Genomic DNA, 13,630 nt, shown 5'->3' with positions numbered 1-13,630 from the left:
TCTCAACTCGGACCAGGTACATTCACACCATGGTGTTGTAAACCCAAATAGGTCCATTTTGTAATTAATTCTGCAGCAGGGTCCTTGCAATTGGTTCGATCCCCAGCCGCGTCATACCAAAAGACGTTAAAAGATGGTACTTGTTGTTACTGTGTCTTGCGCTCGGCATTAGAGGGCTAAAACAAGGACTGGTCGGCTCGGAGTCAGTATACTGTGACTGAGTGGGGTATTCATGTCAAACTGCGGCATGGTATCTCAGTGAGCTAGCACTATAAATCGGGATCAGTCCTGACTAGTACAAGCAGCCACACAAATACACACACACGTACATGCACGTCGCTGTATCAGTGCAATAATCTTGGACGCGACGTTAAACCCCATTTCACCTCACCTCTGAGATTTAGACTGTAATCAGTCGCACTTGCAGTCGACATTGTGGGATGCGTGAGTGCCTGAAACTGATTCGGATTCGCTGCGCTTCCTCTGGAAACCTGACATGAATCAACCGTGCCCGCCTGAAGTGCACAAAATATCCGTGCAGATATCTGATGCTGCTGACTCGCCTCGAACTATGCGATCAAACGTTCCGCTCAGGACAATGCAGGCAAGTTCAGTTTTACTGCTCGTCAGAGTGTCCCGCACGACTTCGTCGTCGATGACCTAATTATATCTGTGAAGTCTGAAGATGAAGCTAAATGCCTTTCGCAACAACTTATCCGGCTATTGCAGCTCATCAAATTCGCAGGAAGTTCTGAACACTATGAGTGAAAGAGCTATCGAGACTGACTTGGATTTTGATTAACTACATATGCAGCATGCACTTGTTCTTAGGTGGAATATGCCTGATGATCCACCCACAGAGAGGATTAATAAACATAGTCACACTTCTTTTGCATTAGGTTTTTCATATAGGATCTAATTACAGCCTTGAAGACAATGTGTGGTTTAAACAGAGGTGGGGGCACGTGTGGCCCAGTCGTCTAAGGCGCCGCGATTCGCTGTGCACAGTTGCGTCCCTTGGGCACGCCAGAAACCTATGATTGTGGGTTCGAATCCCGGTTCGACCCAATTATGTTTCTAGGTTTGTCAGCACCATACCCGTGCTCGTGGGTTTCACTGAAGTGGTAAACGTCTTAGACCTGCATCACTTCGGGCTTTCCTCCCACATTAAGCTGACACGCCGCGATATAACTGGAATACTGTTAAAAGCGGCGTTAAACCCAACTCACTCACTCACTAAAAACAGAGGTGTCACAGATTTGTCGAGAGCTGCCTTTGCTGCAGGATCACCTGCTATTCCAACATGACTGGGACGATGTTGTATTCGCCAGAAGCAAGGTCATTGTATAGTTCTAAAATATCTAAAACACCTGGAGAAGAAAAGGAATGGAAAGAAGTGTACTGACGCAAATCCAAATTGTCAGCCTGTTTGAGATCTGTCTCCTAGAGACAGATCGCGTGTAATTGTATTAAGAGATGTTTCTCGTTAAAATTGGTCTTGAGACCTCTGCAGCTCCACTGCACTAGTGGAATGCAATGTTACAGGTTGGTAAACAGGAGATCTCCCATTTCTTGGCAATTTACTTTTGTTGTACCCTTGAGAATGAGGAGAGACATCCATATCCTCCAAGGTTTGATGGCATTTCTTGCGGTGGTCACATGAGTGGGCACCATGCCCAAACTGCTGACATTTGTAACACCGAAGTGGATTTGGAATGTATTTATCCACTTTGTTGTTAAAATATTCTGCTTTGATGCTTTTTGGAAGAGCCGGCTTTGAAAAGTCATTAAATATGTGTTTGATTTGTAGATGGCATCTTCTCTTTTGTATGTGAAACGTTTGACATGTGTAATTCCCTGATCTTTCAATTCACCTGCAATTTCAATTTCAGTCATGTCATAGCGACACCGGTGTCTATCTCTGATAATGCCTTTGCTCGAGTTTTGTGTGGCGAAATCAGAACAGCAGTGGAGACTAAATGTTGTAGATTGTTTTTCCGCCTACATTCGGCAAGACGCAATCAAGGTAGAAGTTTTCTAGACATTTTGCACGTCTCGGGCAATGCCATAAAGTGCCTTGGAGATATCCAAAGGATTGAGCCTCAATGGTGTACAATCGGCAGCGGAAATGACTACAAATCGAGACTAACTATTAGAACAATATTTTGGAGTAGCATGTTCCTTACAGAGGAATCATCTAATGCTCGTGTTTGTTGTATTGTGGTCGAGCCAAGGTGAAGTTGTAATTAGTTCACATCCCAGCTCCCCACCCGACACGGAATGTCACAAGGACAATGCTGTAAGCCAGTGGATTTCCGACTGGCAGCGCCAAGGATACTGGGATGGTACACTGAAGCAGATTAACGAAAAATCAATTGATCCACCAGATATGCTCATGAGCCTTCTTGGGATACGACTCTAGACAATTGAAATATTTCACAATCAAAATACAAGATTTGCTACATACGAATTTGCCCAAGTCCTAAAGTAAAACGTTAAATCAAAAGTCATTTCAGTACAAACACAAAAAGTGCTCAGGACTTGGCATGACCGACCTATTGATAGGACGGACCCATCCAACCACCCGTCTCGGCCGGTGGTGTATTGGGCAAAGGAGCGCTATTCCTGTAACCAGTGCCCTTAACCACTAGACTCCCATCCTCCGACGACACAGGGCTCAACCCACGGCAAACGGGTTGCCTTTGTATTACGATATTTGATTCAAACGACATTATGTACAATCAACAATATGCGTGTAAGGATAGTATTATGTTGTTCATGTGCAAACAACATTCTGCATGCGTAGATGCAATTATATGATTAGTATGCAAATGACTTTCAGGACGCAAACACGATCTTATATTGTTCCGGTACAAACGACAAAGGGAGCTCTGGGGTAGCCTAGTGGTTAAATGTTTCGCTTATTACGCCGAAGGCCCAGGTTCGACTCCCTACACGGGAACACTGCGTGAACCTACGGTGTCCCCCGCCGTGACATCGCTGGAATATTGCTAAAATCAATACTCGGCCACTCACTCATAAACGACAAAAAGCATGTATACGTGATGCTACTTTTTTTCTTGTTCAATCGACAACATGCAACAATTAGTATATATACATGAAATAACACCATTCTCCATATATACATTCTAATATTTTGTTCATATATAGACGAAAATATGTGTATAAACATGATTTGAAAAAAAAATATTGAAAAAAAGCGAAAAAGGTCAGCACATCCTAAATTCACGTTTGGAAGTTGTATGACCAACAAATCGTTGGTTTTATGCAACATGGTTCCTTTAACTGAAATCTACAGAAAAAAACTCAGTGGCCACATATAATAGTCACTAACATCGTCAAAGTAATAAGATGATCTACCAACATTGTACCAGTTAAATATTTATCTGAAACGTAATTAATTGATACTGGTATCTTGAAAAAACATTTGAGAAGAAGTAAACTGTAATTATAAACTATAAAAGTATTGGTTTATTTCAGTGCAACAATTTCTCTTAATCATTGGTACCTTGCTTACTGCAGCAACGATTTAAATGTACTTTTCCAAATTTGTTTAAGAATACCAACTGTTTTAGGAAATAGTAATGGTACAATAATATAATAATTCATGAAACTGTTACTAAACTATGAACTGAAAACTGTCATGGCAAACATTGCACGCTCAGTATGAAAACGGTTTCTTGGCATACACTTCATTTCTCTCATCAGGTGCCTTCACAGGCTGTTGGACAACGTAAATATACGAATAGAAACCCGTACCATGCCCACAGATGTTTATGTTTCCATGACCTTTGAACGAATATTGTGTACTTTGTTTTTGATAAACAAAATGCACCCGACACAAAAGGTTCCTGTAGCTTCATCTACAAACATCAGTTTGCGGCGGCAGGCAACATCTACCTTTTCATGCAAATTGTGTGGTGTCAGAGCGGATTTATCTATTAATATTATATTCACAGCTAAGTTGCCAATTACGCTCACTGGGTAAAAATACGTTGTTCTCCTGCGTTAAAGTCGAAATCGTAGAGCAGAGATTTCTTATGAATATGAAAAGGGTTTTGTTACTTTAAATTATTTTCGCTCCTCAAAATAATCAATTTATGGTTCACGTCAATTATGATGAGAATACACACACACGCACACACACACACATACACATACACCCTCCTCCCACATTAAGCTGACACGCCGTGATATAACTGGAATACTGTTAAAAGCGGCGTTAAACCCAACTCACTCACTCACTGATGAACTAAAATCCGTTGTCATGTGCCACACAATGCCAACAAACAATATGTGCCTATTAGTCTGTCAGATCACACGTCAAAACGAGAGTAAAAAATTACGAAAACAAAATCATTGTACTAAAAACCAATAGCGGGTATGTGTTAACAGCCTCGCACCATCGTCTCATGCTCCCGTTCAGTGTCTGGATGGGTGCCATACGATTGTTCCACTCTTTAGTGAAAACATGGCTGAGTCACAGGGTGTAGTGAGTTCGATGGGGTTGGGGTCTGGTGACCGAGCTGGACACTCCATGTGGACAATGATCTCCTGCTCTAAGTAGCCATCAACGGCACTGGCATGATAAGGTCGTGCAAAATCGTCCATCAGAATAAAGTCCGGTCAGCTTACGGTCTCACGTACATATCCATAATGTCAATCCCTGTAGCACACACCTACCTTCGTGAGCTGCTGCAGGACATTGAGATCGGTTCTTCCAGTCCTACTGATCCCACCCCAAATGATTGAGACTCCTCCATAGCCGTCATGTCTGCCTATGTTTGAATCCTGAATTCTTTATCGTTGTTTCCCCAACACTCTGGTACAACAATCTGTGAAATCGTCAGCCAAATCTAAACCTGCCTTGATGTTGGGTCAGTAGGATGTGAATGCATGCACTCTGTGACCGGAGACCAGCGTCACAGAGACGATTACGCACTGTCTATATTAGAAACGTTAACGCCTCTTGCGTGCCGCAGGTCGTTCCTGAGTGTGGTGGCAGTCACGACGGCGTGATGACGTCTTGCTGTAGTCAGAAGAAACCTATCTTCTCGCTGTGTGGTTGAACGCTGTCGACCGGCTGCATGTCACAGGGTAGATGATCCGAACATCTAGTATCGATTCCATGCGCATCACACTTTGGCTGACACCAAAGACGTTTGCAACGTGACGTGTTGACCCAATGTCAAGCTTGCCTATATATATGCCTAATTCTTCGATCGTGAAACTACTTTTTTTTTGCTCTAAGGGGCCATAAGTACATTCAGTTGATGCAACATTCAGGAGCAAATGTTGTTGTGCTCTCTAATAGTGATGTGCAACGTTTCTTTCACATATCCAAACCCAAGTTTTCAAGCACCTTGTCCACATCGTGCTCATGGCTTCATGCCGCTGTCCATTCATATTTAAGTTGAGGCCCTATATGGGTTACACAATCATTGTATACCGTGATATTTCAATCTTGTTGTTGGATGATGTTTTTATCATCAAAACTTGACCCACTAGCAACCTTTGAGTAGCATATTTATGCAGTGGAAATAAGGTTTTCATTGTTACCATAATCCCAACATTTCGTGTATGGATTTTTATTATTAACTTAATGTAGAGTGAGAACATTGCAACGGCGCTTTAAACAAAAAATATTATTCAAGTAATATCAAGTCAGGGGACGCAAAGGGTTTTCACATTCTAGTCACATTGAGGGTGCAAACGAAATCAGACCACACTATACGTGTATTTAAAGTGACCTGTAAACAGAGAATGAGCCGTCATCTGTTAAAACTTTAGCACGACCTAATTGTAAATAAATGAATGGTACGATTCGAGTGAGAAACCATGTTCACCCATGATACACGTCAATAAAAGGCAATACACACACGATGTGAAAACCTGCTGACGAAACAAGAAACATAAATATGCACAAATGAACCATCTTTTACTAAAAATGATTATGTACGAGGTTTTGTTTGTTAAATTGACCTTTGTGTAAATGCCAAAGGTTAGTAAATAGATTTGAAATATCTCGGAAAACACAAATATATACAAAAAGCAACGCATTCATTTCCATAATCATGAGAAGTCTCAGCTGAAGGAAATTTCTTCCGACTGTTTCATAAGCATATGCTTATGAATCACAATCAGTTAGTGACGATATCAGTTGTTCGGCAAACGTTGATAGTATCTTGTCTCACCAGTGGCATCCGTCACCAAAACATGCAAAGGAAAGTCTATTGTTCATGTGAAAAACACGGGAACACGTGATACAACTCAAAAGGGAATTCATCAGACGTCACCTTGGTAACAGATGCGTGACATTAGCAAATATCCTTTACACGTCGACCATAATTTCCTTGGCAGCTGAGGCATTGAATGATGTAACACTAGTACTGATCAAACAACACACGCTCTATGAAGTACGACCTTCTCTGAGAAATCATGATCCAATTTCTCATGCAAAGTAACAGTCAATTCATTGAGCGTATGGACAGGTGGGTCTCTTTGTCGAACACGACGGCCTAAAATGGGACAGAATGGGACAGAATTCCTCAGCATCAAATCCAGAGATTGATCCAAAGAATGAGGAGGGTTCTTGAAGCAGTTGTTCGGGTTCAGGGAGGTTACACAAGATACTGATAGAAAGTCAATATTTGGACTTGCAGGACATTAGTTTTCAGTTCGGTGAACCAGAAGTATGATGGTACTGACAGTTAAGTCTATTCAACAAAATTGACATTAGTAATTTTTGGGGATGAAATTAAGTCATTTTCCAAATCTGTAACATCTCCACAAAAAAACCCCACATTATTTCATGGTAATATTAGCAATGTTCCTCCTCAACCATTTCCTTTCGCTAAATAATTTATTTGGTATGGAAATATTTTACACATTTCATGCACTAGTTCATTATATTATCTCAGTCTGAGAATATACGGGTGCTGCTTAACTAATTTCCATGTGTATAGTTCAGTCCCACAAATTAAAACTCACAAACAAATGTACAAGTATGTCCCTCCGAATATCATTTTTTTTGTTATTGAGCTGACAAAGTTCTAAAAAAATAGAAGTTTCCAAATATAAAATGGCCACAGAAACCAAACTATCAAATGTATTCGGCATTCATACATGCTCTCCATTTGCCGACTTACGTGTGATGTTACTTTCATCGTTAATACACATGAACACACGTGTTAATATACATTAAGCCTTGTGCATGAAAAGCAACCAAGGCATTTGGTGTTCAAAGTAATAACTGATTGCGAATCTCTATATATCACTGGAACACGAATGGCCAGGTTTGTTTTCCACTTGACAGCAACTCATTATGCCAGATCCTTTGCCGTGGGTCATTATAAAAGAGCCTGATTCAGTTTGAGAAGTTACTGCGTCGTCTCGTAAAGACGGACACTGACAAAAGATGATGGCCAAACTGAGTTTGGTATTCCTAACTGTCATACACATAACAGTTGCATTTGAGTTTAAAAATCTTGGCCCTCCAACATCCCATCCAAACCAGTTTAATCCTCCTTCAACTGTGGACAAAGAGGTAAAGAAGGCCGTAAGTGATCTAAAGGCACAAGGGAGTCGCCTCGAGAAGCAGGAAGAGCTGATTGCAGAGCAAGCAGAGCTTCTGAATAAGCTGGGAAGGCATCAGTACCAACAAGAGAAATTATTGAAGGATCAAGATAGACAACAAAAGGACCAAGAAAAGCACATTGGCAGGCTGGATCAGTTGTTGTCACATATGCATGCATCACAACAGGAAGAGAACTCCCGTTTGTCAAACATTGAAGAAAAGCTGCAACAGATGGAAGCTAAGGCCGTAACCACTGGGAAACCTGAGGCTCACCAACACGGTAAAGTCCAAGTTGGCTCTGCGGTATCAAATAACATGTCAGAGATTGAAAGGGAGGTCGTCACTGAGGAGCCTGAGGCTCACCAACACGGTAATGTCTATGTGGGTTCTCTGGTATCAAACATCAAATAACATGTCAGAGATTGAAAGGGAGGTCGTCACAGAGAAACATGGCGGTAAGTTCGCTTGCACAGCAATGTGTGTTTTATGTTCATGACGACGAAGGTTCGCATCAAGGCGTCAATTCACAGTGTAGAGCTGCGTCCTTTTGGCAACGCCAGAAAAATAAGATCATAATTCGAGTCCCGGTTCCCTCCGTTTGGGTTTTTAGGCTCTTCAGCACCATACTCGTGCTCGTGGGTTTCACCAACATGGCAAACGCCTGAGACCTGCATCACTTCGGGCCTTCCTCCCACATTGAGCTGACACATCGTGATATAACGGGAATATTGCTCACTCATTATTCAAGACCCTGGTTGTTGTAAATAACCGACGCTATGCAAGAAGAACGCTGAGTGAGTGAGTAAGCGAGTATGGTTTTACGCCGCGTTTAGCAATATTACAGCAATATCACGGTGGGGGACACCCTGAAATGGGCTTCACACATTGTATCCATGTCTGGAATCAAGCCCGAATCTTCGGCGTGACGAGCGAACGCATTAACCACCAGGCTACCCAACCGCTGTAACTGTAGTAATATAATGGCGTCCTTCAAGATGCATTTGTTAACATGCTATATCCAGTCGACTGCCTCCGTGGTCTTGTGGTAGAGCGTCTGCCCGGAGAGCGGAAGGTTCGGGATTCGATCCCCGGGCGCGTCATACCAAAAGACGTTCAAAGATGATACTTGTTGTTACCCTGTTTTGCACTCGGCATTTAGCGGCTAAAACAAAGACTTGTCGGCTCGGAGTCAGAAAACTGTCTGATTGGGGTATTCATGTTAAACTGCGGCATGGTATCTCAGTGGGCTTGCACTATAAATCGGCATCAGTCCGGACCAGTATTAGCAGTACTAGCAGGCACACACACACACACACACGTATGCACGTCGCTATATAAGTGCAATAATCCTTAACGCAACGTTAAACACCATTTCACCTCACCTCACCTATATACAGTTTACGTGGGAGCGGTAGTGTTTATGAAATCACTCTTTGTATATATAACACAAACTATTCTCTGCACAAACTGTTTTGTTGTTTTAAAAAAGAAGTAAACACAGAAAATAGGCAACTACAAGTAAAATGGTGACTGTTTTTTTTATTTAAGCAGAACATTCAATTGTCATACATACGGAATGACGTAGTTACAAGAACTAATTGAAAGAATATTCATTGTGGAGACTTAATTGCTATTTCTATCATATAACTGTCACGTTTGTCAGGAGAAATTAGCAAATAGAATATCATGTGTTAATAACGTCTACAGCAGTGACAACCACGAGACAACCGTTCCTAATTCCCATTTCCCATCTCTTAAGGAAACTTCAGACACATTGAAAACGCGGGCCTATCCTTTGCTCTGGTTACGAAGAACGTGAAGAGTTCGGAAATGGAACATCATTGTGCTGAGCTCGTTGAAGGAGGTCGACTAATTGTCCTGGACACGAAGCAAAAGTATGAAGCAATGCAGGGCTATCTGAACAAGAACATGGGTGAGTAGCGTTAAGGCATTGATAGGACACGCGTTCAGTAGATCATGTCCTTGTTATTCAAGAAAGTAGGTTTGGTATTTATAAATACCTCGAAAATAGCACTGTCCCTTGTAACACCTTGTGAGTGAGTGAGCGAGCGAGCGAGTGAGAGAGAGAGAGAGAGAGAGACAGACAGACAGACAGACAGACAGACAGACAGACCGAGACCGAGACCGAAACGGCGTCATGTGTTTCATATTTAGATCTATGCATAAAGATTCCCAGTGACAAAACACTCCCCACAAGACTTTATGTCGAGCAATATTCTTACACTCCCCACAAGACTTTATGTCGAGCAATATTCTTACTCTCCCCCCAAGACTTTATGTCGAGCAATATTCTTACACTCCCCACAAGACTTTATGTCGAGCAATCTTCTTACACTCCCCACAAGACTTTATGTCGAGCAATATTCTTACACCCTCCACAAGACTTTATGTCGAGCAATATTCTTACACTCCCCACAAGACTTTATGTCGAGCAATATTCTTACTCTCCCCACAAGACTTTATGTCGAGCAATATTCTTACACTCCCCACAAGACTTAATGTCGAGCAATAATTTTACACTCCCCACAAGACTTAATGTCGAGCAATATTTTTACTCTCCCCACAAGACTTTATGTCGAGCAATATTCTTACACTCCCCACAAGACTTTATGTCGAGCAATATTCTTACTCTCCCCCCAAGACTTTATGTCGAGCAATATTCTTACACTCCCCACAAGTTTTATGTCGAGCAATCTTCTTACTCTCCCCACAAGACTTTATGTCGAGCAATATTCTTACACTCCCCACAAGACTTTATGTCGAGCAATATTCTTACACTCCCCACAAGACTTTATGTCGAGCATTATTCTTACTCTCCCCACAAGACTTTATGTCGAGCAATATTCTTACACTCCCCACAGGCCTTTATGTCGAGCAATATTCTTACACCCTCCACAAGACTTTATGTCGAGCATAATTCTTACTCTCCCCACAAGACTTTATGTCGAGCAATATTCTTACACTCCCCACAAGTCTTTGTGTCGAGCAATATTCTTACACTCCCCACAAGACTCTATGTCGAGCAATCTTCTTACTCTCCCCACAAGACTTTATGTCGAGCATTATTCTTACACTCCCCACAGGCCTTTATGTCGAGCAATATTCTTACACCCTCCACAAGACTTTATGTCGAGCAATATTCTTACACTCCCCACAGGCCTTTATGTCGAGCAATATTCTTACGTTCCCCACAAGTCTTTATGTCGAGCAATATTCTTACTCTCCCCACAGGCCTTTATGTCGAGCAATATTCTTACACTCCCCACAAGACTTTATGTCCAGCAATATTCTTACACTCCCCCCAAGACTTTATGTCGAGCAATCTTCTTACTCTCCCCACAAGACTTTATGTCGAGCAATATTCTTACACTCCCCACAAGACTCTATGTCGAGCAATATTCTTACACTCCCCACAAGACTTTATGTCGAGCAATATTCTTACACTCCCCACAAGACTTCATGTCGAACAATATTCTTACACTCCCCACAAGACTTTATGTCGAGCATTATTCTTGCAGCTCCAGCTTTCGGTGTTTACATTTCATGGTACAACTCTTGCTCTTGCTTGATCAATGTTACAACATAAAAAGCCTCAGTAAAGCTTTCAAAACTTTTGTAGTAGACATATGGAGGACACTTCGAAATTTGATGCATTAGATCGAATATTGAAATATTAAACATTGCCTCTCCTTTTCAGACAAGAAGAATTTTTTTTATATTGGACTACGAAAGCAGCGGAACGAGAAGACGCATCGCTGGTCCAACGGAGTAAAGATCGACGATAACTTTTGGTGCGCGAAAACAGGGCAAGCACACAAGAGAAAATGCGCTTCCGTAATACACAGGGTGGGCGTGGGATTCTGCATAGGGGTGATGAGTTGTCACGGTGGCTATAGCATTTGTGAAAAACCTCGACAATGAAGAAACATGGTTATCGAAGTTCACCTACATTAAATATATATATACACAGTAAAAAAAGTGTTGCACCCCACATTAATACGTTTGATACATCACAACATTTAAAACGCCCGACTCTGGTTTTAATGGTAGGTATTCCTTGGGGATCTGATGTTAAATGTGTAATGTTTTCGGAGGGAAGATGATCACCAAAACGTAGCAATCAGCACGTGAATTGCATGGTGCATGACATTTGCAGATTGCAGTATCTTCTTAAGCTCAACATCGCCTATAAAAGATGTTCTCTGACAGCCCAGTTTATTGTAACCCACAATGCCGGGTAGACGATTGTCAGAAGCAGTCTAGTGGCAGATTATTGGCCTTCATGGAGCAGGTCTTTCGTTCAAGGTGATTGGCAGAAGAACCGGACATCACTACTCAACAATAAGCCGTTTGGTCAGAAAACACGCACAAACTAATGATGTAAGGAATCGCAGACCCTCTGGCAGACCACGTAAGACCACAGTTAGAGATGACAGAGCGTTGTTGAGGGTGGTAAGGCGTCATCCATTTGCTACAAGCACAACCTTGAAACGTCTTTGGCTTCCTCGTCAACAGTTCAGTACCCAGGCCGTGAGAAATCGTCTTAAAGCTGCAGGGTTGAAGTCCAGAAGGGTTAACAAGCGACCTAAACTCACAGACAACCACAAACGACTACGTCTAGCCTGGTGTAGACTGAGACAGAACTGGAACTTGAGGTCCTGGAGAAGAGTCAACTGGTCGGACGAAAGCAGGTTCCCATTGCATGTTGTGGATGGCAGAGTGAGAGTATGGAGGCGTCCTGGAACAGCTTATACTGCAAGAAACATCATGCCAACTGTACCATATGGAGGTGGATCTGTTATGGTCTGGGGATGCTTCTCATTTGATTGTAAGCTTGATTTAGTGACCATACGAGGCAACTTGACAGGGGAGCGCTACATCCAAGAGGTGCTGAATCCAGTTGTGGTGCCCCATTTTGACAATCATCCACTGGCCACCAGACCGATATTCATGGATGACAATGCCAGACCACATCGTTCACGAGCTGTGACCCAGGTTATCCACAACAATGCTCTGACGCAGATTCCATGGCCAGCAATGAGTCCAGATCTGAATCCTCTGGAACATGTATGGGACATTTTAGGACGCCTGATTTATCGTCGGGACCCTCCTCCACAGAACTTGCGTGAATTGGAAGCAGCATTACACGAGGAGTTGCAGCAGCTGCCCATGGAGCGATTCCAACGTCTGGTGAGGAGTATGAGACGAAGACTTCAAGCTGTGATCCAAGTGCTTGGTGGAAGGTCTCGATATTGACTTACTGTGTTCGTCAAATCTCCATATGACATTCTTACCCTATTGGATGAATTTGGTCACTAAAAATTATTGAGATGTCACCATACTTAATGCGTCTTCGTTGTTCGTTCATTTTTCGTAAAAGTTCAGCATGAGATTATTACATGCCATAAGGTCATGGAATACCCCATTTAAGTTCATTGTATAGACAATACACTGGTTTGTTGGTATACACGAAATCCTGGTTATAATATTAATTCAGTTATCTTTACACCCTTTCAAAACACCCCTCCATGAAAAAGTATAGGGGGTGCAACACTTTTTTTACTGTGTATATATTACTTCAATCCAATGTTGTGTCAATTATTTTAGTATCTACTGACAGGCAGGTTTGAACTTTTTGTTTGTTGTTCTACAGGAACAAGTCAAGGCGAGTTGTTCTACTTATATATTACGTAGAAACAAACTTTTTGTTCTTGGCGTGACTTTTAGCACACTTAACAGGATATCACTGCGTAGTTTCAAAAAAGCTGCGGCTTCGCTTATCATTCACTGTAAACATGTATTTCCTTTTTATACGAATAAACATGGGTGGGTGGGTGGGTATCACTGGCCCAACGGAGCGAACCTTTTGGTGCGCGGGACTGGGTCAACCACTCTTTTCGTTCTGCGCTGCACTGAAAAAGGCATCCGACCAGCATCGGTTACTGCATAGGAGTGGCGCCTTGCCAACGAGGGTATATCATTTGGGGAAAACCTCAACAGCGAACTAAAGAC

The 13,630-nt window shown here is 42.2% G+C and overlaps 1 protein-coding gene across 1 annotated transcript; it reads left to right on the top strand.

Moving 5' to 3' along the window:
• Window positions 1–7,420: 7,420 nt before the first annotated feature.
• LOC125376909 lies at window positions 7,421–11,639 on the top strand. Its single transcript, XM_048389408.1, has 4 exons — window positions 7,421–7,933; window positions 8,031–8,052; window positions 9,357–9,530; window positions 11,316–11,639. The coding sequence occupies exons 1-4, from the start codon at window positions 7,439–7,441 to the stop codon at window positions 11,537–11,539; spliced, it is 915 nt and encodes a 304-aa protein (XP_048245365.1). The 5' UTR covers window positions 7,421–7,438; the 3' UTR covers window positions 11,540–11,639.
• The last annotated feature ends 1,991 nt before the right edge of the window (window positions 11,640–13,630 follow it).

This window comes from Haliotis rufescens, unplaced genomic scaffold, assembly GCF_023055435.1.
Source record: "Haliotis rufescens isolate VD_foot unplaced genomic scaffold, xgHalRufe1.0.p SCAF_8, whole genome shotgun sequence".
Taxonomy (NCBI): domain Eukaryota; kingdom Metazoa; phylum Mollusca; class Gastropoda; order Lepetellida; family Haliotidae; genus Haliotis; species Haliotis rufescens.
The sequence above is the reverse complement of the archived record's forward strand: the minus strand, read 5'-3'. Positions and strand labels throughout refer to the sequence as shown.